Source organism: Erinaceus europaeus, chromosome 15 (genome assembly GCF_950295315.1).
Source record: "Erinaceus europaeus chromosome 15, mEriEur2.1, whole genome shotgun sequence".
NCBI lineage: Eukaryota > Metazoa > Chordata > Mammalia > Eulipotyphla > Erinaceidae > Erinaceus > Erinaceus europaeus.
This window is the reverse complement of record NC_080176.1, coordinates 27,891,601-27,916,727: the sequence shown is the minus strand read 5'-3', so window position 1 is coordinate 27,916,727 and position 25,127 is coordinate 27,891,601. Positions and strand designations below refer to the sequence as shown.

At 50.5% G+C, this 25,127-nt stretch overlaps 1 protein-coding gene across 2 annotated transcripts in view; it reads right to left on the bottom strand.

The window, feature by feature from the left end:
* HIP1 (huntingtin interacting protein 1) overlaps positions 1-25,127 on the bottom strand; it is a 130,913-nt gene that overhangs the window by 80,507 nt on the left and 25,279 nt on the right. Inside the window, exon 2 of one of the 2 annotated variants that reach the window (XM_060173471.1) lies at positions 41-277. The exons of the other annotated variant lie outside the window; for it this stretch is intronic. Within the exon in view, the coding sequence (XP_060029454.1) occupies positions 41-277 (237 nt within the window). The remainder of the gene's footprint in view (positions 1-40; positions 278-25,127) is intronic. 2 annotated transcript variants of the gene reach the window in all.

The window sequence follows — 25,127 nt, the reverse complement described above, 5'->3', positions numbered from 1 at the left end:
GGGACGGCGTGCGGCCGGGCAGAGCCCCCGGCCCACTTACCACCTTGCTCACGTCCATGGCGGCGGCGCCCCTCCCGTCCCGGGGCTCAGCTAGTCCGGGCCCGGCGGTGCCATGTGCGGTGGCGGCGGGCGGCACCGCGCTGGGCCCGGAGGCAGCGGAGGAGGCGGGCGCCCGAGGGCCGGGCGCAGCGCGGGGGCGGGGAACCCCGGGATCCGCGGGAGGCGCCCGGCGCGGTGGGCAGGAACAAACCCCCCCTCGCGGATTCCCGGCTCGAGTCTGTGATCAGAATAACAAAAGGTCGCTGCAGCCCGCCGGGCCCGGAGCGGGGCAGGGCTGGGAGCTGGGGGGCGGGGTCGCTAGGTGTTGGGGGCCCCCCCCCGAGGGAGCTGCGGGGTGGGGGTGGGGGTGGTGTGCTGCTGGCTGGGTGCTGGGGGGCCGGGTGGGAGCTGGGGGCCAGGTGGGGAGGGGTCAGCTAGCTGGGAGCTGGGGCGGTCGGCTGGTTGGGGGGGGGAGGCTGGATGGGTTCTGGGGGGCTGGCTGGGAGTTGGGGGGAATGGGTGCTGGGAACTGGAAAGGGGTGGCAGCTAGAATCTGGAGGCCTGGTTGGGAGCTTGAGAGAGGATAGTTGGCTGGGTGCTGGGGGTGGGGGGCTATCGGAGAGCTGGGGCTGGGTACTTGGGGGGTGTTAGCTGGGAACTGCGGGGTTGGGGGCGCTGGGGAGGGTGTTAACTGGAGCTGTGTGTGTGTTTGGGGTGAGGGGACCTGGAGCTGGGGGTTGGCTGGGTGCCGAGAGAGGGCAAGCCAGGATCTTGGGGGGAGCCTGGCTGGCTGGAAACTGGGTGGGGGGGGGGGGCAGACTGAGAGTTGGGGGAGTGCCGGCAGGGAGCTGGAGACCAGTCTCTATCTAAGAAGTGCGAATGTGACCCGGTGCACGGATCCCAGAGTCAGAGGTGGGATGGGGGCTCCGGAAGTGAGTGGGGAGGAGGGGGAGCCGACATTCCAGCGGGGGCAGGGGGTCCCCCCGCCCCTTCCTACTGGGCACACTGGACAAAGGATGGATTCAGTGCCAGTACTTGGCCTCCCACTAATCCGGCAGGACGGCCCAGCCAGTGGAGTCTGGGGGCTCTAGCAGATGCTGCAGCGAGAAGGAAGCGTCCAGGTAGCCCCGAGGGAGACGGAGAATGTCCACCTCTGCTCTCTGCAGGAGACGGGGCTGTGCGTGGGTGAGGACACCAGGGCCAGAGGAAGGGGGTGCCTTGCTTACACCCCTACATGCATGGGGGGCAGGTGTAGGAGAAACCAGAAGGACAGAGCAGCCCAGGCCCACGGGAGTTTCCTTGCTTGCAGTGCCTCCTCTGATGATCAGGTGATGGGGACCAAATCCAGACTGAGAACTTGCACCCAGGCCCAGAAGCCCTCCCTCCCAGTGCCCCACCCCTTCAAATCTGACTGCTCAGTCTGTGCCTGCCTTCCAGAAGATGACTTCTAGAAAAGCCTTAACAGCAGAGACATAGGGGCCTTCATCTGTGGCTCTTATGACCCAGCTCTGGGGCCCAGGCCAGGGGCCCAAAGCTTCAGCATCAAGTCTCTGAGCCCAAGCCCTTGTGTCTCCCCCCACCTCCAGCCCCAAGTCTGGACTGTATCCCAATTCTGCGCTCCTCCAAAGCCACCCTGCTCTGCTCTGGTGGACTGGTCCCATCATCCCTTCTGCTAGCCCACGTCCACAAGAGGGGACCCCAGCACCATGGAAGGTGGAGTGCAGGCATACCGGTGCTTCATCACCCTCCAGCACCCAGTGGAGATGAGGCCAGGTGAGCCCAAGGGAGTCACCCAGTGCAGACATGGGTTTGGGGCTATCTACTGCTTAACTAACTGCATTGCCACTCATTTTTCTGAGGAATAACAATGAAAGGCCAATTCTCTCTGTCTGAAAAGTATTAGGAACCCAGAGCTCTTCGACTGATCAGATCTCCCAGGCCCAAGCTCTAGGAGCTGTAAACACCACCTTCCTCGTGTGCCAAGAACTGTGCACAGGTATAAAGTCAAAGACTATGAGATGCTAGGATGATCCTAGTTATGTGGGTATGCCCAGATGCTGTCACGTGCACCCTTCTACGAGGGAGACCTCACCCACAGAGGAGGTCAGGAAGCAGACTAGAGATGGGAGGGATGTGGCCATAAGTGAAGGAATGCTGGCAGCAACCAAGCACTCGGATAGCAAAGGAACAGATCCTTCAAAGTATCATGGACTGACACTGTCACATCTTGACTCCGGAGGGGCTATGCCTCTTGCCACCTCAGGTCATTAGGGAAAGGTATTTCCAGATGATGGTTCTGGAGAGCAGGGATTTGCTTGAGCACCAGGAGACCGTGGGCCACTAGCTCAGGTGGGGATCTTTTTTCGGCTGTATTACTATTATTATTACCACCAGAGCACTGTTTGGCTCTGGCTTATGTTGGTCCAGGGGCTGAACTTGGGGCTTTGGAGTCTCAGGCATGAGAGTCTTTGCATAACCATTATGCTGTCTCCACTTCTAATCCTTTCTTTCCTTAGATTTATTTAATGAGAGAGAGAAAGAGAAAGAAAATTACAGTATCAGGTGTCGGGCAGTAGCATAGCGGGTTAAATGCTGGTGGCGCAAAGTGTAAGGGCTGGCAAGGATCCCGGTTCGAGTCTCCGGTTCCCCACCTGCAGGGGAGTCGCTTCACAGGCGGTGAAGCAGGTCTGCAGGTGTCTATCTTTCTCTCCCCCTCTCTGTCTTCCCCTCCTCTCTCCATTTCTCTCTCTCCTATCAAACAACAACAACATCAATAATAACTACAACAATAAAACAACAAGGGCAACAAAAGGGAATAAATATTTTTAAAAAAGAAAATCACATATCATGACAGTAAGATTGAAACTGAGACCTCATGCTTGAGAGTCCAACTCTTAAAAATATTTTCTATTTATTTATTTATTCATTTATTTTTATTATTGGATAGAGACAGAGAGAAATAGAGACAGACAGGGAGAGACAGACACCTGCAGCCCTGCTTCACCACTTGTGAAGCTTCCTCCCTGCAGGTGGGGACCAGGGGCTTGAACTTGCATCCTTGTGCACTGTAATGTGTGTGCTTAACCAGGTACTCCACTGCCTGGCCCTAACACTGACTATCCACGGCACCACCTCCCAGGGCACTCCCCTTTATTTCTAGCCCTGATTGGAAAAAAACATCAAGTGCCAGCTTTTATTTGATGCTGGGGTCCTTACTGGTCTCTGGGTCCCCTTCTCCCATCCCATCAACCTGCCCATCCAGCTGCTCTGCAAATCACAGCCTGGGGTGGGAAAAAAGTGGGAAAGAGAGAGAGAGTTGCTGCCCTGGGTGGCTCTCCTTGCTCCCCTGTCAGTATCCTCCCCCCCCCCCCCCGTACAGGCTTGACTTCACTGCCCTGCACTGTCCAAGCGGCCCTGTGGGCTCTCCAGCCCCTCCACACCCACAGCTGTTGGGGTTTCACATCACCAGCCCTAGGAGGACTAGCCCCAGGAGGCCCACATGGGAGCAGAGCAAGCACGTCCTGGTAGAGGGTGACACCTACTGGAGAAGCATAGTTCTGCAGCCCAGCCCTACAAACACCCACTGAGGCTTCAAGTGAACCTAGTGTGTGGCGCCAGTAGCTCCGAGCAATGAGAGGCAACTAGACAGTACTCCCCCAAAGAGCCGTGTTGCAACAATACTACTAATAATAGGCTTATGCAGGGCAGGAGTAGATAGCATGACTGTTATGCAAAGAGACTCTCACACCTGAGACTCCAATTAATTCCCCACATCACTATAAGCCAGAGCTGAGCAGGGCTCTAGTAAAAAAATAAATAAATAGGGGCCAGCGGTAGCTTACCAGGTTAAGCAGACATGGCACCAAATGCAAGGATTGGTGCAAGGATCCTGGTTTGAGCCCCTGGCTCCCCACCTGCAGGAGGGGTTACTTTGTAGTGAAGCAGGTCTCTGTGTGTGTCTCCCCCCTCCTCTCTCCATTTCTCTCAACAGCAACAACAATGGGAAAAGATGGCTGCCAGGAGCAGTGTATTCATAGTGCAGGCACTGAGCCCCAGTGATGACTCTGGAGGCAATAAATAAATAAATAAATAAATAAAATTTAGAAAAAAAGAGGCTTATGCAGAGATGAAAAGTTTGCAAATTGTCTTTAAATATATACAGATATACACATACATACACAGTGGTCTGAGGGCCTTATACATGCATGACTTCTCTGTTTTTTTTTTTTTTTTGGCATTCTTTTCAATTAAGATAGAGGTAAAGACAGGAAGAGAACAGATAGGGTGAGAGACAGCAAAAGAAGGAAAGGAAGAGACACCATAGCATTCAACCATCCATGGAGCTTCCCCTGGTACTTTGGTGCTTCTAATGTGGGGCTGGGGCTCAAACCTAAGGCTTTGTAATGCTAAGGTACTCTGTAGGGATGCTTGGCTCCCTATGATACTATCTTTTAGTTAAAGATGTGTGTATTCAGAGAGAGAGAATCATGTCAGCATAGGTATCGCCAATAGACTTGCAGCTATTGTGCTGTACAGCTGCGCCACCTCCCTGGCTGCCCCAAGGTCTTCTTGCTATCATGTCTCTCTATCCTTAGAAAGGCTGTGGGGGGAGGGGGCAGCAAGTGGTGGCACACCTGGTTGAGCGCACACATTACAGTATGCAAGGACCCAGGTTCGAGCCCCCAGTCCCCACCTGCAGGGGGAAAGCTTCACAAGTGGTGAAGCAGGGCTGCAGGTGTCTCTCTGACTCTCCCTCTCTTATCTCCCCCTCCTCTCAATTTCTGGCTGTCTCTATCTAGTAAATAAATATTTTTTAAAAAAGACAAAAGGGGCCAGGTAGTGGCGCACCTGGTTAAGTGCACACACTACAGTGCACAAGGACCCAGGTTCAAGCCCCTGCTCCCCACCTGCAGGGGGAAAGCTTCACGAAAGGTGAAGCAGGGCTGCAAGTGTCTGTCTTCTTCACAATCTCCCCTCTCAATTTCTCTCTGTCTCTATCCAATAATAAATAAATAAGTAAATAAAGACAAACAAAAAGAAAATCTAGGGGGCTGGGCGGTAGCACACCAGGTTAAGCACACATGGCGCTAAGCACAAGGACCGGCGTAGGGATCCTGGTTCAAGTCCCCTGCTCCCCACCTGCAGGGGGTTGCTTTACAAATGGTGAAGCAGGTCTGCAGGTGTCTGTCTTTCTCTCTGTCTTCCCCTCCTCTCTCCGTTTCTCTCTGTCCTATCCAACAATGACAACAGCAATAACAACACTAACAATAACATCAAGGGTAACAAAATGGAAAAAAATGGATTTTTCTGACCATTTTTCCCTTTTTTTCCCCATTTTATTGGATAGGACAGAGAAAAACTGATAGAAGAGGGGAAGACAGAGAGGGAGAGAGACAGACACCTGCAAAGCTGCTTCATCACTTGTGAAGTGACTCCCCCCTCCCCCCCCCCCCCCCCCCCCGCAGATGGGGAGCTGGGGGCTCAGACCCAGATCCTTGCTCAAGGGGCTGGCCCCACCCCAGGGACATTGATGTCATCGGCTAGCGTCAGCCTGGGCCCCGGAATTCTCACCAATCCGCCCCCCCCCCCAGCAGGTGTGAGTGCCTGGCTAAGACAGACAGTCTGCAGGAGACCAGGAGACCAGGAAATGCGCTGTTTCCCCTCGCGCCCCACCTCGGGGAGTTTCCCAGCCACTACCTGTAATTTTCCACCCCTTGGCCAGAGGCCAGGCCTTGCCAAGGACTCCTGACCCTCTGCCCCTAGCTGGTTTTGTCCCTACTGTGGTCCCACAGGATGGCTAGCGGGGCTGAGGAAACACACAGGAGCCACTCTGCCAGGCCCTATCAGCAGATAGTCCCAAGTCCCTGGAGGCAGGGGTCACGAAACCTCTCACATGCCCCAGGAAGGCACACTTGGAATCTGTCTCTTCCCAAGAGCAGAGGGGTCCCTGGACCACCAGGGGATCATGGGGCAGAGGGCCCAATGGGCAGAGCTGGCCTTCCTGTGCTAACTCCATGCCACATACACCCTCCCCCCATCCTGGGTTATTTTTAGGTGCTTGCTCAGCACACACACATCTGTTTTAGGCCTGGCTGTGCAGAACCTTCTAGCCGGGAGTGACTGCTCTCACAGGCTGGGGGACACCTGTGAGTCCAGAGGCTGCTGGGAAAGAAGGGGGGCTGGCAGAGGACCCTCCTCTCAGCAAAAGAAAAAGCAGCCCAGGGTGCAGAGGAAGTAGGCTGCATCTAGGGAGGGTTTAGACTGGGTGCCCCGGGCTGGACAGTGGCACACCAGTAGAACACATGTCACCATGTACATGGACCTGGGTTTGAGCCCCTGGTCTCCACCTGAAGGGGGAAGCTTCACTAACAGAGAGGCAGTATTGAAGGTGTCTTTCTCTCTTCCTCCCTGCTCTCTGTGTTACCCTCTCTTCCTTCTGTGTTTCTCTCTTCCTCCTCTCTCTGTGTTACCCTCTGCTCTCAATTTCTCTCCATCCTAACAAAATAAAGAATTGGAAAAAAAAAAAAGGGGGGGGGAGACCAGGACTGATGGATTCATCATGTAGGCACCGAGCCCCAGCAATAACCCTGGTGGCAATAAAAATAAAAATAGACACGGAAGACCCACGTTCAATCCCCCCTCCAGCTCCCGCTTGCTGAATGGCTGTTCAGAAAGTTCCCCTTTAGCTGCATCCAGAAAGTCCTACTCAGAGTCTCTGGAGGACAAGACTCCAAGCTAAAGCCTGTGCCTTCCAGGGGGAGGAGGGGGGCTCCTTCAGGACAATCTGACACTTGTCCCAGACAGGTGTGGAGGCGGGAGGGGGATCCAAGGAGAGGCTGGGGCAGGCAGAGGGTGGGCAGGGACAAAGGGCTCTGAGCAGACTCATCAAGGGTCGGGGTGATTTGCCCTCAGCAGCTGGCACAGTCCAGGGAATGAGGGCTGGAGTCCACTCTCAAGGTCTCCTAATCTTGGGTGGGTACAGTGGTATCCTCACCTCTACACCTCAGTCTGAGCCACCTAGGAACTCCTCATCCAGGTTTCTGGGGACGAGGGGGAGTGTCAGGGACCCTTCTCTGGCCAGATATCCCCTCCACCACAGTGACCACAAGCCTGCCCCTGTGCCGCCTTGCTCGGTTTCTCTCTGCCTGCTGTGCCTCTGGTTTGAACACACAACTGTGGCTCCTAGTGGCCCCCCCACCCCCCATCAACAGCCCACAAGGCAACAGGAGGCTCCTTGCACAGACAAGCTGAGTAAGATGCAGAGAAACCACAGCTATGGAAAACAAGGTGTGGGGGGTCGGCAGTGGCACAGCGGGTTAAACGCACACAGTACAAAGTGCAAGGACCCACACAAGGATCCTGGTTCGAGCCCCAGGCTACTCACCTGCAGGGGGGGGGGGTCTCTTTACAAGCAGTGGAGCAGGTCTGCAGGTGTCTATCTTTCTCTCCCCCTCTCTGTCTTCCCCTCCTCCTAGCCAATAAAATGGAAAAAATGGCCTCCAGGAGCAGTGGTTTTGTAGTGTAAGCACTGAGCCCCAGTGATAACCTTAGAGGCAAAAAAAAAAAAAATTGAGTTGTGGACACAGGGTACAGTGTGGCTACATGAAATAAGCCAGCTCTAAAAGGACACATCCTGATCCCACTTGTATGAACCATCTATAGGAAGCAACTCGACAGAGACAGGAAACATGCTGGGTGATGGGGGACAGGGTGAAAGGCCTCAGGAGCTCCTGGTGAATGGGGCATGGGTGGACATTTTGTTTGCGTGACAAGGGTTGGGAGGTAGCAGCCACTATTGTGCGATGGTAAGAATTTGATTACCGCCACTTAGCAATGGCTAAAAGGAACATTTGATTCTGCCTATTTTACCAAAAAGATTTCTACCAGGGCCCCAAGCATGTGTGGAATCACAGAGCAGCCTCCCTGGCACAATGTGTTCAGTTTTGTTTATGTTCTGGAGAAACAGATTGCAGGGGAGAGGGAGAAAGAGAAACAGAGACATCGTTTCCGCCATCTGTGAAGCTCCCTGGGTGCTGTCCATGGTGCTGAGAGAGGAGAGACCCCACAGCCCTGCTCCGCCATCCATGGGGCTCCCTGGGTGCTGTCCATGGTACTAATAGAGGAGAGACCCTCACAGCCCTGCTCCACCATCCATGGGGCTCCCTGGGTGCTGTCCATGATACTAAGAGAGGAGAGACCCTCACAGCCCTGCTCCACCATCCATGGGGCTCCCCGGGTGCTGTCCATGGTGCTGAGAGAGGAGAGACCCCACAGCCCTACTCCACCATCCATGGGGCTCCCTGGGTGCTGTCCATGGTGCTGAGAGAGGAGAGACCCCACAGCCCTGCCCACCATCCATGGGGCTCCCTGGGTGCTGTCCATGGTGCTGAGAGAGGAGAGACCCCACAGCCCTGCTCCACCATCCATGGGGCTCCCTGGGTGCTGTCCATGGTACTAATAGAGGAGAGACCCTCACAGCCCTGCTCCACCATCCATGGGGCTCCCTGGGTGCTGTCCATGGTACTAAGAGAGGAGAGACCCTCACAGCCCTGCTCCACCATCCATGGGGCTCCCCGGGTGCTGTCCATGGTGCTGAGAGAGGAGAGACCCCACAGCCCTACTCCACCATCCATGGGGCTCCCTGGGTGCTGTCCATGGTGCTGAGAGAGGAGAGACCCCACAGCCCTGCTTCACCATCCATGGGGCTCTCATACAGTGCCAGAGCTTAAACCCAGGGCCTGTCCATGGAATTGTGTATTCCTTCCAGGTGAACTATCCCACTTAGTAAGTTTACTTCAGCCTAGTTCCATGTTTATGCAGTGCCAGAGTTCAAACCCATGACCTTACATAAGTAAGATGTGTGTTTATTACTGGTCATCTCTCTGATTCAAAACCCCTTTTCTTCCTGCCAGGGCTTTATAAAGATTTTGTGCCTGCTTAATCCCACCACTCTCACAAGACTCCTACACGCACTCCCATCCAACAGAGAGTGAGAGACACACCACTTCTCATGAAGTTTCTTTTCTTTTTTTTTTAAAATTTTTTTTATATTTATTTTATTTATTATTCCCTTTTGTTGCCCTTGTTGTTTTATTGTTGTAGTTATTATTGTTGTTGTCGTTGTTGGATAGGACAGAGAGAAATGGAGAGGGGAGGGGGAGAGAAAGACAGACACCTGCAGACCTGCTTCACCGCCTGTGAAGCGACTCCCCTGCAGGTGGGGAGCCGGGGTTCGAACCGGGATCCTTATGCCGGTCCTTGTGCTTTGCGCCACCTGCGCTTAACCCGCTGCGCTACAGCCCGGCTCCCGAAGTTTCCTTTCTTTTGTGTGGTGCTCCAGTGTGGTGGCCAGGGGCTTGAACCTGGATTCTTGTGTAAGATAATGTGTTCCCTCCACTGGTGAACTACCTCCTAGCCTCTCAAAAAAGGAAAAATGAATAAGCATGGCGCTGGGCGGTGGTGCACCTGGTTGAGCGCACATGTTACCATGCACAAGGACTCAGGTTCAAGTCCCTGGTCCCCACCTGCAAGGGAAAAGTTTTGGAAGTGATGAATCAGGGCTGCAAATGTCTGTTTCTCTCTCTCCCCTCTCCATTTCTGGCTGTGTCTATGCAATAAATAAATATATATAATTTTAAAAAGCTAAACATACAATATGAAGCAACAGTATAGAATGAGACATGTGTATCGGTGAGCTAGAACAGTGGGTTTAAGAGCAAACCTGGGGGCTGGGAGGTAGTGCAGCGGGTTAATTGCACATAAGTGCGAAGTGCAAGGACCCGCACAAGAATCCTGGTTCAAGCCCCCCCAGATCCCCACCTGCAGGGGGGAAGCTTCATGAACAGTAAAGCAGGGCTGCAGGGGTCTCTCTCTCTTATCTTCCCCTTCCCCTCTCAGTTTCTCTCTGTCATGTCAAAGAATAAAAAAATATCCCGGTTTGAGCCCCTGGCTCCCCACCTGCAGGGGGGTCGCTTCACAAGTGGTGAAGCAGGTCTGCAGGTGTTTATCTTTCTCTCCCCCTCCTCTCTCCATTTCTCTCTGTCCTATCCAACAACAACAATGGAAAAGGCCGCCAGGAGCAGTAGATTTGTGGTGCAAGCACCGAGCCCCAGCCATAACCCTGGAGGCAAATAATAATAATAATAATAATAATAACCTGAGTGTTATTTATAGGAGTTTTTTATAAAGGTAGCAAGCATTTCAAACTGGCATGGAAACAGAAGAGACACAAAAGACCGTCTGAACGAACTAAGACAGCAGACCGAACTGGGAATGGGAGAGTCACCCAGAACACTGCTGAGGCCCAGGGCTGGAGGGACCACAGCAGTGAGAGGAAGGTGTGGGGGACAGTGGGTATCTAGGGAACATCCAGAAGACAGCAAAGCCAGCATGTGGCTTGTGAGTCTCCTTCCAACCCCAGGAATCCCCTTGTCATCACACACACAGCAAAGGCAAACAATAACAACAGAAAACCTACATAGCGAAGAATTTCCCGTATCCTCCGAGTCCCTCCATGGCCTTGTCACAGACAGTGGTCACAGACACTGAGGAAGGGGCGAAGGAGAGAGAGGATGAGGGAGGAGCCCAGAGAAGGCCTCTGTCTAGGCTGGGACAGTAGAAGGCCCTAAAAGGAAGAAGACATAGCCAAGCCCTGCAGGGAGCTCCCTGAGCCGGAGAGCCATGAGGTGGGGGGGGGGGGGGGGGAGGAAAGGTACTTTCCTTGGGTGCTCCTTAGTCCTCTGATACCATCTGGGGAACAGCCCCTCAGAAGTCTCTCTGGGTGAAGCCACACCGGAAGCTGAGTGGCTGGCGGGCTGGGATAGGGGACGTATTGAGGAGGACTCGTCTGTTAGCTTTTTTTTAAAGTTCTTTTTATTTTTTTTTATTATTACCTTTATTTATTGGATAGAGACCACCAGAAATCGAGAAGGAAGGGGGAAATAGAGAGAGAGACAGAGAGACAGAGAGACATCTGCAGTCTTGATTTACCACTCGCAAAGCTTTCCCCTGCAGGTGGAGACCAGGGGCTTGGACTCGGGTCTTTATGTAGCCAGGTGCACCAGCACCCAGCCCCATCATCTATCCATCCATCATCCATCCATCATCCATCCATCCATCATCCATCCATCCATCCATCCATCCATCCATCTATCCAAGGATCCAGGGCCTTGCACATAAAATGCATTCACTGCTCCTCAGCTGCTTTTTCATTCTGTCAGAGAGGGAGAGGGAGGGAGGAAGAGAAGGAGAGAGAGAGAGGGAGAGAGATAGGTCACATTGCTAGAGCTTCCCCCAGTGACTATGACACCTACGTAGTGGCAGGTCTTGAACCCGGGTCCTGCTCACAGCAAGGTTTGTTAGCAGGTGAGCTATCTCCCTGCCCCTAGAATAAGCCCCCCTAAAGGCTGGTGATATGTAAGCATGCTTATAGATGGATGGGGGATGGGTCGGTGGGGGGGCAGTGTCTTGGCGACACTAGCACAGCAGGCCAACACCCCCCTGCACCCTCATCGCTCCCCATGGCAGCTCACATCAGGCTCCCGGATGAAAACTCACCTTTCTACACACACACACACACACACACACACACACACACACACACACACAGACACACTGCTGAGCAAAGCCACAGTGCCAACCCATATTGGCAAGCCTGTTGTTCTGAGGTGTCGCTGCAGGAATTTACACTTCTCCTAATTACATGCCAAAAAGTGTCTCTCTACTCATCTGTTCCAGGCCGATGACCAGGAAAACATTCAACTCAGTCTGCGGTTTTCCAAGTTCCTCTTCGGTTCAGCAGAGCGGCAGGTCCCACCCAGCTGAGTGGCTACAGGAACAGGACATGGACCCTGCGACCAAGCACTTCACTGACTTTACCTGTGACCTGATCCCGCTCAGCTCAGGCCACTGGCAGTGTGGAGGATTGATCCAAGAGTCTCCCATGTGTAAGTGCTATGACCTATTGCTGTGTTATCTCCCTGGCCCTATTTATTTAGAGAGAGAGGGAGGGAGAGGGAGGGGGGATGGAAAGGGAAAAGGAAAAGGAGGGGGGAGAGAACCAGAGCCCCCCCCCCAGTATATTCAGTGTTAGGATCAACCTTGGAGTCTTACATATACGTGTCCTCTGTTGCTGAGCTGTCTTCCTCACTGTGTTTATTTGTTTATTTATTCATTTATTTATTTTGCCTCCAGGGCTAAGCACCCAAATAAACCTACCACTTGCAGGGAATTCTTCTTTCTTTTTTAATTTTTTAAAGTATTTATTTATTCATTTTCCCTTTTTGTTGCCCTTGTTGTTTGAGTGTTGTAGTTATTGTTGTTGTTATTGATGTCATCATTGTTGGATAGGACAGAGAGAAATGGAGAGAGGAGGGGAAGACAGAGAAGGGAGAGAAAGACAGACACCTGCAGACCTGCTTCACCGCTTGTGAAGCGACTCCCCTGCAGGTGGGGAGCCGGGGGCTTGAACCAAGATCCTTATGCCGGTCCTTGTGCTTTGCGCCACCTGCGCTTAACCCGCTGCCAGACTCCTGGAACTCTTCTTTCTTTCTCTTCCTTCCTTTCTTTCTTTCCTTGTTTCTTCATTCCTTTCTTTCTCACTCTCTTTCTCTCTCTCTCTTCCTTCCTTCCTTTCTGCTCCAGATACTGTTTGTGAAGCTCCCCTTGTGTATGGTGTGCTGGGTCCTCGGGTGTGAGAATGTGCGCACACCAGGCAAGCTTGTTCTCTCCCTCTACTCTCCCTTGTGTGCTCCCTCTCTCTTTCTCCATATATATACACATACATATACATATATATATATAATTTTTCCCCTCCAGGGTTATCGCTGGGCTCGGTGCCAGCACTACGAACCTACTGCTCCTGTGGCCATTTTTTCAAAATTTTTTTTTTGGGGGACAGGACAGAGAGAAATTGAGAGAGGAGGGGAAAATAGAGAGGGAGAGAGACACCTGTAGACACCTGCTTCACCGCTTGTGAGGTGACCCCCCCTGCAGGTGGGGAGCTGGGGGCTCAAACCAGGATCCTTGTGCAGCTCCTTGTGCTTTGTATTATGTGTGCTTAACCTGGTGTGCCACCACCTAGCCCCGTATAATTGTCTCTCTTCCTCTCTATCTCTCCCTTCTCTCTCAATTTCTGTCTCTATCCAATAACAAATAAATATTTGAAAAAAAAGAAAGAAAGAAAAAAGAAAAAAAAATCACTGATGGGAACAGTGGTACAAGTACCAAGTCCCAACAACAAGCGTGGTGTCAATTAATAAATACTTAGATAAGTAAACCAACGTGGATTCTGTTATGAGGGACTGCAGCACCACACCCGCTGATGGAGCCAGTGTCAGGATTAGAACCTGTGACTTCACAAGAGCAGGTTCTGTGCTCTGCCTCTGGGTCACCTCCCCGGCTGCCATGCCTCGTCATTTAATATGCTTTCAGTATCGTAGCAAGTGCTATTGAGGGGATAAGTGAGATTACCCCACTGCTCCAGAATTAGCTGCTGTGTGACAGAGAGAGAGAGAGAGAGAGACAGAGAGACAGACAGAGAGAGAGAGAGAGCGCTTTGACGAGATTGCCCGAGGTCCCAGAGGACTCAGGTTCAGTCCCAGCATTGCCACATGGCAGAGCTGAGCAATGCTCTGTTGTTGTTTTTATTTTTATTTTTTTAACAGAGCACTGCTCAGCTTTGGCTAATGGTGGTGTGGGGAACCTGAGACTTCAGAGCCTCAGACAAGGGAGCGTTTGCATAACCATTATGCTATCTACCCACTGCCCTTAACTTCATTTTATTTGATAGAACACAGAGAAAATGAGAGATAGAGAGATACCAGCACTGCTTTACCACTCATAAAGCTTTCCCCCTGCAGGTGGGGACTAGGGGCTCAAACCTGTGTTCTTGTGCATGGTAATACATGCACTTAACCAGATGCGCCACCACCTGGCCCCTCCAGCATCACCAGTTGATGAGACTAGTCTTTTCCCACTGAATGGTCTTGATGCCCTTGTCAAAAACCGATTAACTACAAGTATATGGGCTTATTTCTGGACAACTGATTCTGTTCTACTGGCCAATGGTTCTATCTTTATGCCAATGCCATACTGTCTTGATTATCATAACTCTGTAGTATGTTTTTTTTCAAAATGGGAAGCATGTTACTTTTCTTTTTTAAAAGTATTTTTATTTATTTTCCTTTTTTGTTGCATTGTTGTTTTTATCATTGTTGTGGTTATTATTATTGTTTTTATTGATGTTGTTTTTGCTGGATAGGACAGAGAGAAATGGAGAGAGGAGGGGAAGACAGAGAGCGGGACAGAAAGATAGACACCTGCAGACCTGCTTCACCACTTGTGAAGCGACCCCCCTGCAGGTGGGGAGTTGGGGGATTGAACTGGGGTCCTTACGCCGGTCCTCAAGTTTCACACCATGTGTACTTAACCCACTGCGCTACAGCTCAACCCCCAGCATGTTATTTTTCAAGATGATTTGGGATGCGTTGAAGTTCTATATAAGCTTTAATTATTTTTTTATGATTTCTACTGATTGCTTCCACCTGAATTTTTAACTATTTCCTTTTCTTTGGCTATGCTTTCTTTTAGTTCTTCGAACTTACTGATATTTGAAAGCGCTTACGTAAAGCATCTGTTTAATAACTCCACCCTCTGGGCTCCCTAGAGCATGGCTTCCACTGATTGCCTTTTGCAGGGCCCGTGAAATAGCTCACTTGGACAGCTCGGGTCCAGGTTCGAGTACAGTCCCTACCACATTAGAGGAAGCTTTGGTACTGTGGTCTCTTTCACTCTCTGTCTCTCTGCCACTCTGTCTCTATATAGATAAATAAAGAAGGGGGCCCAGCAGTGGCGCACTGGGTTAAGCACACATAGTATGAAGCACAAGGACCTGTGTGAGGATCCTGGTTCGAACCCCCGGCTCCCCATCTGCAGGGGGTTCGCTTCACAAGCAGTGAAGCAGGTGTCTGTCTTTCTCTCCCCCTCATTATCTCCCTTTCCTCTCTCAATTTCTCTCTGTCCTAGCCAATAAAATAGGAAGAAAAAAAAAAAAGGCTGCCAAGAGCAGTGCATTTGTAGAGCCAGCACTGATCTTTGGCAATAACCCTGGAGGCAAAAAAGAATAAATTAATAAGTAGCTGACTTGAGTATGGGTCATGTTTCCTGACTGCTTCTTTGCAGGTTCATAATTTTTGTTGGAACCTGGACATTCTGAGTAGTGTGAAGTGGGGGCTCTGGGCGTTAGCCTCTTCTCTCCGGGGTTCACTACTGCTGTCTCTAGTCACTTCTTCAGTGACTTTCTGAACTGACTGGACCAAGTCACAACTCTATGGCGTGAGTGGCCATGGCTCAGTGACTGGAGTGGCAGCTAATGATTAGACAGACTTCCTTCACTGCTGGGACCACAATCTTCCCAAACACACACACACCAGGGAAGGGCAATGCACATGTCCAGGGCAGGTGTACAACCCCTCACACTTCCTCCACCTGCCTACATGGAGCTTCAAGGTCAGGTCGAGCTAGGAGGTTCTCGGCATCTGAGTCTTTTCTGAGCATGCGCACAGTGGACACAGCTGTGTGACTGCTTGGAGGTCAGGAATATACCAAAGCTTTTAAAAGGCCTTCCGGGAGGCTGGGGAGATAGCTCAGCATCAGAGCTGATTAAGATCTATTTTATTACGGGAGTCAAGCGTTAGCACAGCAGGTTAAGAGCACTTGAAGCTCAAGGACCAGCATAAGGACCCTGGTTCAAGCCCCCGGCTCCCCACCTGCAGGGGAGTCGTTTCACAGGCAGTGAAGCAGGTCTGCAGGTGTCTGTCTTTCTCTCCTCCTCTCTGTCTTCCCCTCCTCTCTCTATTTCTCTGTCCTATCTAACAACAACAACATCAATAACAACAATAACTACAACAACAATGAAAAACAACAAGGGCAACAAAAGGGAAAATAAATAAATATAATTTTTTTTAAAGATCTATTTTATTTATTTATGAGAGAGAAAACCAGAGCATCACTCTGCCACATGCGATGCCGGGAATCGAACTTGGGACCTCACACACCCAAGTCAGAAATGGTACCCGCTGTGCCACCTCACAGCCCTGTGTGTGACATCACCTCTAACTAGAAGCCTCCCGGTGTCCCACAGCACTCTGCCTCACCTGTGAGGAATAGAACCAAGGCAGGGTGATGAAAACAGACTCCTGCTTGAGGCTACAGAATCCCAGGTTCAATCCCCAGCACCACCATCAGCCACAGCTGAGCAGGGCTCTGGGAAAAAAAGAAAAAGAAAAAAAAAGAAAGAAAGAAAAGAGGAGAGGGAGAAAGAAACAGAACTAACCAATGTCCTCATCTGCTCCCCCGAGGAAGTCTCCCTTTGCCCCTTTTCCTTTTTGTCGCCAGTGTTGCGGGGGTGAGGGGAGTGCGCGCACAACTCTAGCACTGCTAGAGACCGCCCTCCTTTATTTGATGGTGAGAGACAGAGGTGTGTGTGGGGTGGGGGGGAGTCAGAGAAAAGGAGACAGTGTAGCCCTGATGCTGCGTCACAGACCCTTGTGCTGTCTGATCCTTATTGGGTAGAGACAGCCAGAAATCAAGTGGAGAAGGGGAGATAGAGACACTTGCAGCCCTGCTTCACCACTTGCAAAGCTTTCCCCCTGCAGGTGGATGACGGGGGCTCGAATCCAGGTCCTTGAGCATTGTAACATGTGCGCTCTACCAGGTGCACCACCACCTGCCCACCCCCCCATTTTTTTTTTTTTACTACTAAGTGGAAGTATTTCTCAAGCCCTGGATGAGTCGGAAATTGTAAGTCCACTCTTTGTTGGGCACTTAGGCTGTGAGACTTTTTCGGGTTCCTGACACAAAGAGATATGATAAACACCTTCCTACCTAAGGAGCTTTTGCCTACCCAGTGTCTTTCCGTGGGCAAGAGGCCCGGAAGCTGCACTGCCGGGCTAGAAAGTAACCACGTTCACATCCCCGCACGTTGCACGGAGCTAAGTCCCCAGAAGTCTCGGCACTGTGGCTGTTTGCTTATTGAATGAGTGCTGTGCACCCTGCCATTAGTCAGTGCTGTTACCAGAGGAGAGTCCAAGTATCTTACTGAGTTAGTTTGTATTTTTATTTATTTATTTATATTATTTTTTACTAATAAATTCCCCTGGTGCCCCTGGATTGCTGTGATTGCATCTTTTCAGGCCCAGCTACCTATGAGAGCTGGTATTTCCCATGAGGGCTTGTAGGAGCTCTTTAGATACTGATATAATATATATATATATATATATATATATATATATATATATATATATATATATATATCTCATACACACACATATATTGCCTTTGTTTATTGGATAGAGATAGCCAGAGGGAAGGAGGCAATAGAAAGGGAGACATGTTTAAAAGGATCCCAGTTTGAGCACCGGGCTCCCCACTTGCAGGGATTGCTTCACAAGCAGTGAAGAAAGGTCTGCAGGTATCTTTCTCCTCCCCCCTCAATTTCTCTCTGTCCGATCCAATAAAAAAAATCAGAAAAAAAATGGCCACCAGAAGCAGTGGATTCATAGTGCAGGTACCAAGCTCCAGTGATAACCCTGGAGACAAAATAATAATAATGATAATAAATAAAGACAGAGACAGATACCTGCAGCACCGCTTCACCACTTGTGAAACTTTCTCCCTGTAGGTGGGGACTGGGGGCTTGAACCCAGGTCGCTGTGCATTGTAACAAGTGCACTCAACCAGGTATGTCACCGCCTGGCCCCTATACACTGAGATATTTACTCTCTCACTTTAAAAAGATTATCTCTTTTCAAAAATATTATCTATGATTTTTTTTTTACCCCTGTACCAACTTCAGTAAAGATCATCAAAGCCATACATGGAAATAATTGAAAAAAAAAAAAAACAAGTGGAAACAGAAGCAAGAAAGAGAGAAAGAGGAAAAAACAAACAGGATGGAAGAAATGATTTGCAAGCATTCATCTGAGTGAAGTCTAGCATCCGGAATATATAAAGATCATTTACAACTCAACAACAAAGAGACAAACTCAACTGAAGACTTGGTTGGGGCCAAGTGGTGGCCCACTTGATTGAGCACATGTTACAGTAAGCAAGGACCCAGTTGCCACCTGCAGTGGGAAAGCTTTGCAAGTGGTGAAACAGTGCTACAGGTGTATCTCTGTCTCCTCTTTCTCTATCACCTCATTCCCTCTCGATTTCTGGTTATCTCTACCCAATAAGTAAAAGTAGCAAAAAACAAAAAATAGAGAGAGAGAGAAAAAAAAAGACTTGGTTAAGCATGTGGAAAACAGTCAGGAAGTAGGTGAAAACATACGGAACATCCTAAGTCACCAGGAAAAACCCCTTCACACCCACTGGAATGACTATAATTAAAAAAGAAAGGAAGGAAAAATGACAAGTGTTGGCACAGAAGTGAAGCAATCAGAACCTTGTAATTCACTGGGAAGCACAGAAAATGGTGCAGCCACAGTGGAAGACAAGTTAGAAATTGCCCCAAAAGTGAAACCAAGAAGTACCGCCTAGGGGGTCGGGCAGTAGCGCAGCAGGTTTTAAGCTCATGTGGCATGAAGCACAAGGACCAGCTTAAGGCCCCCGGCTCCCCACCTGCAGGGGAGTCGCTTCACAGGCGGTGCAGCAGGTCTGCAGGTGTCTGTCTTTCTCTCCCCCTCCCCTCTCCATTTCTCTCTGTCCTATCCATCAACGACGACATCAAGAACAACAACTACAACAATAAAAAAAACAAGGGCAACAAAAGGGAAAATAAACAAATATATTTATATATATTAAAATAATAAGTACCACCTGACCCAGCAAGTTCACTTCTAGGTACATACCCCACCCCCCAATACCAACAGATTCTCAACAAATACTTGAGTGTGAATGTTCATTGTCTCGCTATTCACAACAAACAGCCTCAAAATGGAAATAACCCAAAGTCCTTGTCAGTGAGTGGACAAACGGTAGTCTTATCCGCACAATGGGAGAGTCTTCAGCCATAAGATGGAATGAGCCCTGGCACCACATGGGAGGTGCTATGGCATCAGAGGAAGCTCACACCTCTCCTGGGGAGCTGTGAAGTTGTACCCTATGACAAGAGCAGGCTTGGAAATTGACATTTCCTTTGCAAAGAAATTAAAAACAAAAAAATCTTTGCCCTGCTTTCACACTTGAAAAGTGGTTGCGGTGTTCCTATTCAGTTTCTGCACTTTTTAACCCTCTCTTTTATTTTCTTGCTACTTTTTGAGAGATTTCTTTGACATTTTCTTCTCTCCTTTCTGAGAAAATCTGGACCGCACTGTCCTCTTGAACCTCCAGGAGAATTGCATTGCTTCTGAACTCGCCTGTTCTTAGGGCTGGTGGCCAGGTTCCTGGCTGTTTCTGTTTCCCTGTGCTGAGGCCTGACCTTCATCCCCATCAGCTGATGCGTCCTCTCCCCCACCCCCCAGCTCAGTCATTGAGAAGGTTTTGAAAAACCTAATGGGAGCTCCTCAGGGAAGGGTCTTCTGATGGCCTGGGAGCAGTGACAGGCTGGGAGGATGCCCTTGATTCCAGCCCCTGTGGCACCCCACCCTCTGTTGAATCAGATCGCCCAGCTAGATTAACACCTGAAAGGTAGTATTAAGGAAGGGGCAAGGGCTGTGCTTCTCTTACAGATGGACTCCATTCTCTCTCACACTCGTTTTCTCTCTTTGCCCCAGGGTTATCGCTGAGGCTCGGTGCCTGCATCCACTGCTCCTGGCAGCCATTCCCCCCCCCCATTTGGTTGGATAGGACAGAGAGAAATTGAGAGAGGAGGGGGAGATAGAGAGAGAGAGAAAGACAGATGGCTGCAGACATGTTTCACTGCTTGAGAAGTGTTTTGCCCACAGGTGGGGAGCCGGGGACTTGAACCCAGATCCTTGTGCGGGTCCTGTACTTTGTACTCTATCTGTCACTGTCCATGACTCCCCCACCCCCACTCCATTCTCTACCCCAACTTTCACCCCTACCTCCCCACTCCCATCTGCAAGTTCAAGGACGCCTTCAAGTTCAAGTCCATCTGGGCCCAGAAGACCTGTGCCCCTCTTGGTAGCTCTGCATGTCTGCAGAATGTGGGCAAACGTGTCCCTTGATGATAGATAGACCTTCTCTCATTCTTCGTCCTAGCAGAACCTTATTGTTCTTATTTCCTGGAAGTTCAAGTGTTGAGCCAGTCCACAATTCAGCTGAAGTCCTACTTTGTGCTTTAGTGGGGGTGGGGTGGGGTGGGAGGCTGTTCAAAGTTGAATCGTACCCCCAACCCTGCAATAAGACACCTCAAAATGTGACCAAAATGTGGACATAGGGATGTGGCAGATGCAATTAGCTGAGACAAGGTCACACTAGAGTAGGATGGACCCTTAATGCAATACAATTGGTGTCCTGGTGAAAAAATTGAAAAGGGGGGAGAGGGAGAGAGAGAGAGATCAGGGAGGTGGCACAATGGTTGGAAGACTGGATTCTCAGGCATAAGGTTCAGAGTTCCCAATGCCCACATCCAGCCAAGAAGCAATTACAGAATCCAGAACTCCTACCTTCTGCACCCCCAAAACAACCTTGATCCATACTCCCAGCGGGGGAGAAGTGATAGGAGGAAGAAGCTAAGAGGGCTCTGAACTCCAGCTCCATCAGCACCCAGAGAGTGAGGAGGGAACAGGAGAGGGGCACATGGAGGTAGTAGTGTTGTCATGAGTGGCTTGGAGGGGAAGAGAGGATTGGATCAGGAAGAAAAAGGGGGCAATTATGTATAAATGTGGACAGATAGTTGTAGAGATGGTGGTTGGCCCATGACTACAACCTCAGGAGAACTGCGGTGGCTTGCAGTGGGGAGACTGAAGATTCAGAACTCTGGTGATGAGAATGGAGTGGATTTATACCCCTGCTGACATGTAATTTTGTAAATCAGTATTAAATCACTAATAAAATTTAAATATTTTTTTAAAAAAGGTTCAGAGTTCGATCCCCAGCATCACATGTGTGAGAGTGATGTCCTGGTTCATTCTCCTCCTCATTCTCCCTCCCCCTCTCATATGTTAATAAGTATTTTTAAAATGAAGAGAACCCCAAGAGCAGACAGAGAGAAATGGGGGCGACATGCCTGCAAGCCCAGAGATGTCAAGGAAGGCCAACAAACGGTAGTCAGAGGAGAGGAGGATGGGCCTCCCAAGCTGGCACAGGGGACAGGCTCCTGCCTAGCTTGGCAGTGGGATTTGGAACTATTTGCCCCAAGCCTCTTCCCACACTCGAGGCTTGGGACTAACTGAGGGCCCTTCCAACCCTGCAGGCACTCGGGGTCACCTTTGTACACAACACTTCGTGCACTTGCGTACACAGGTATGTTTCCAGGTCTTTGTTCCTTTCTGCCAATGTGTGTATTTTATTTTTAACCAGAGCCTTGCTCAGCTCTGGCTGATGGTGGTGCTAGAGATTAAACCCAGCACCTCAGAGTCTCAGGCAGGAAAGTCTTTTGCAAAACCAGGATGCTGTCTCTCTCACCCTTGATTTGTGAACTCTGAAATCTAAAGTGACCATTTCAAGCCTTATAACGCTTTGATCCTTAGTTTCTCTTTCTGTAACGGTTCTCCAAGTTTCAAGGTTGTCCTTTCTCACTCTGCCAGATACACTGTAGAAACACTTCAGTTCCAAAGTAAATCCTAGTAGGGTTTTGGTGAGATGAGATACATAGATTACACTCGGAAGAGCATGGTGTCTACAGATTCCAGTTTGGAAACAATGTTAAATGTAAAGTGCCTCTTGCTGCTAATTCCTTTGCTTTTTTCTCTCGCCACAAAGTCTGGTGATTTTCTTTTTTCCTTTTCTGATCATTACCAGGGCTTCACCTCTCTGAGCCTATGTTTTCATATAGGGAGGGGGGATTATGGCAAAGCACTGATGCCCCCCACACACACACACACAGGGAGGTGGGGGCCGGCTTGGAACCTGGGTTGTGTGCAGAACAAAGCAGGTGTGCTCTAAGGTGTGTATCTTCCCAGCCCTTTCAAAGTCCTCTAGCTAAAATACTGCCCCTTCCCTTGTCTCTCCTTACCCAATGACCTATTTTGCACTGACACCAGTCTCCTAGGGGCTGTGCCCAGCAGCTCTGTAAGTGCTATAGCATTCACTTCTCACAATGCCAAATCAGTAACGATTATTCCCACGTATGCCAGGAAAACCCAGGGCACAAGGAGTTCAAGGTCGTGGCAGCAGAATCAGCTTTCCAATCCTGGCTGTTTGACTCCAAAGCCTGTGATTTGATCTAGTCTCGGTCATTTTACTAGTCAGCTGTATGAAGGAACGGGGAAGTCTGCTACTCACTGATGCAAAGAGATTGTCCAGATACTTGGCTAAGTGTCAAGGCAAGATTATGAACAGATTTGTTTTTGCCACCAGGGTTATCGCTGGGACTCTCGGTGGACGCACACAAATCCGCTGCTTCGGATGGCCATCTTTTCCCTTTTTTTCTTTATTTGATAGGACAGAGAAAAATTGAGAGGGGAAGGGAGACAGAGAGGAAAAGAGTGAGAGAGACACCTGCAGTACTCGCTTCACAGCTCATTAAGCTCCCTCCCCCTGCAGGTGGGGACCAGGGGTTTGAACCCTGATCCTTGAGCATTGTAACCTGTTCTCTCAACCAGGTGTGCCACCACCTGGCCCCCTGGGCTGGGGAAGGGGAGAATCATCCAGTATACCTGCATTTGCCTGTAGAGGAAAAGAAGGTACTTGGGTCAACACAAAGAATAATTAGTTGATGAGCGGTTCTCTCTCTTGGAGTTGGGTAGAGACAAAGCAGTGGGAGGGGGCCTTTAAACGTGTGTGTGTGTGTGTGTGTGTGTGTGTGTGTGTGTATGTTACCAAAGTCTTGCCCCGTACAATCTCACTACTCTTTTCCATCCAGCGAGAGAGGCAGGAAGTCACAGAAAGACAGAGACACAGAGAGGCAGAGAGACAGAGACAGAGACAAAGAGCTCAGTTTCACAGCTTTCCCCTGTGCCATGACACTTCCCATGTGGTGCCGGGGCTTGAGCCGAGGCTGTGTGAACAGCCAGGCAGGCAGGCATCTTGTGCATTTAGCTACCTCCCGGGCCCATTTTCACAGGTTCTTACAGGAGGAGTTTATGGTATTGCTGCTTTGGTGATTAGACTATTTCTCTTGAAAATTTATTTAATGTGAGTGAGAACTAGAAAGACCGGAGCGCTGCTTGGGCCATCTTTGTTGCCTGGGATAGAACCCAGGGCCAAGGTTTGCAGTGCAGTGCTCTGCCCACTGCCCACCTCCTGAGCTGCTAGAATATAAAGAATAGAGACAGAGAGAAATTGAGAGGAAGGAGAGAGAGAAACAGAGAGACCTGCAGCCCTGCTTCACCACTTGTGAAGCTGTCCCCCTGCAGGTGGGGGCCAGGGGCTTGAACCTGGATCCTTGAGCATTGTAACACATGTGCTCAACCAGGTGTTGAGCCACCCACACTCTCACTAGAATCTTTTTAAAAGTGTCTCTAAAATATTAATTTTGGGAGTTGGGCAGTAGCGCAGCGGGTTAAGTGCACATGACGCAAAGTGCAAGGACTGGTGTAAGGATCCCGGTTTGAGCCCCCGGGTCCCCACCTGCAGGGGAGTTGCTTCACAAGTGGTGCAGCAGGTCTGCAGGTGTCTTTCTCTCCCCCTTTCTGTCTTCCCCATCTCTCTCCATTTCTCTGTCCTACCCAACAACGATGACATCAATAACTACAACAACAATGAAAAACAAAGGCAACAAAAGGGAAAATAAATAGATATAAAAAATATTTTAAAATTTTAATTTCATGTGGGGGGAGCAGAGTTCTATTCTGACACTTGCAGTGCTGGAGCTTGAACCCAGGACCTCACACGCAAGTCCTGTGCTCTACCCACTGAGCCACTTCTCCGGCATCTAGAATCTGTGACACGTTCATGCTGGTTGCTGATACGCAGGCTGAGGCACTCTTGATATTCTCAATTACATGCCTAGCACACTCATTCCTGTGGGTGGAACTCGCTTATTAATTCCCAGGGCACTTTCCTCCTGGGTTCTTAGCTGTGCACAGGGACCCGGGGCGGGTCTGGGAGGGGTGAGGACGATGGTGTTCTCCATAAAAAGGCAGTAAGGCCTTCCAGGGCCAAGCAAAGCAAGCTGGAGCAGAAGCCAGTCTGTGGGAGGCCATCAGTCTGTGGCCTCTGGATGCCCAAGTGTCACCGCTGATCACACTTGCCCCCTCCCTCCCCCTTAGGTCAATGATGCCCTTAGGTCCTCCAGAGCCTCCCTGGAGCCCACCTCTGGGTTGGCTGTGCTGCAGTGGGTCTGTCCCCCACAGCTGGCAGATTTGGGGTCTCCATGGGCTGCTGTGAGGCCCGGAGAGCAGCCCCTGTGCCCCCTACCCAGACAGGCCAAGTCCCAGAGCAGCCTGACCTCGGCAATCACAACTGATTCACTCCCCACTGCTGACGCTGGGGGAATCTTATCTGCTGTGGGCCAGGCTGCCAGCCAGCCCACTCAGCCGCCCGGAAGTCAGGCGGGCCTCTGCCAAGCAAGCTGGACGGGCAGCATCTGGTCTGTCACACTTGTCCCTTAGGCAAGCCTCTCCCCCCAAATCTACCTGTCAGTGGGTCAATATGGAATTTACCATCCACAGAGTCACCCCAAATATGTCCTCAACAGAGACAGAAGGCAACAAAGAAGGCGCCAACAAGGGGCTCTCCTTCCTCCCTCCCTTCCTTCTTTCCTTCCTCTATCCCTTTCTTTCTCTCCTCTCTCCCCCTTCCTTCCTTCCTTCCTTCCTTCCTTCCTTATTTTATTTTATTTTTTAGCATTGGATAGAGACTATGAAACTGAGAGGGGAAGGAAAGATAGAGAGGGAAGAAGACAGAGAAACACCTGTAGCCCTGCTTCACCACTCATGAAACTTTCTCCCTGCAGGTGGGAACTGGGGGCCTGAACCCAGGTCCTTGAGCACTGAAATCTGTGTGCTTAACCAAGTGCGCCACCACCCGCCACCCCCTTCCTTCCCTCTTTCTCTCAAAAGGAGTTTTTACCAGACTCC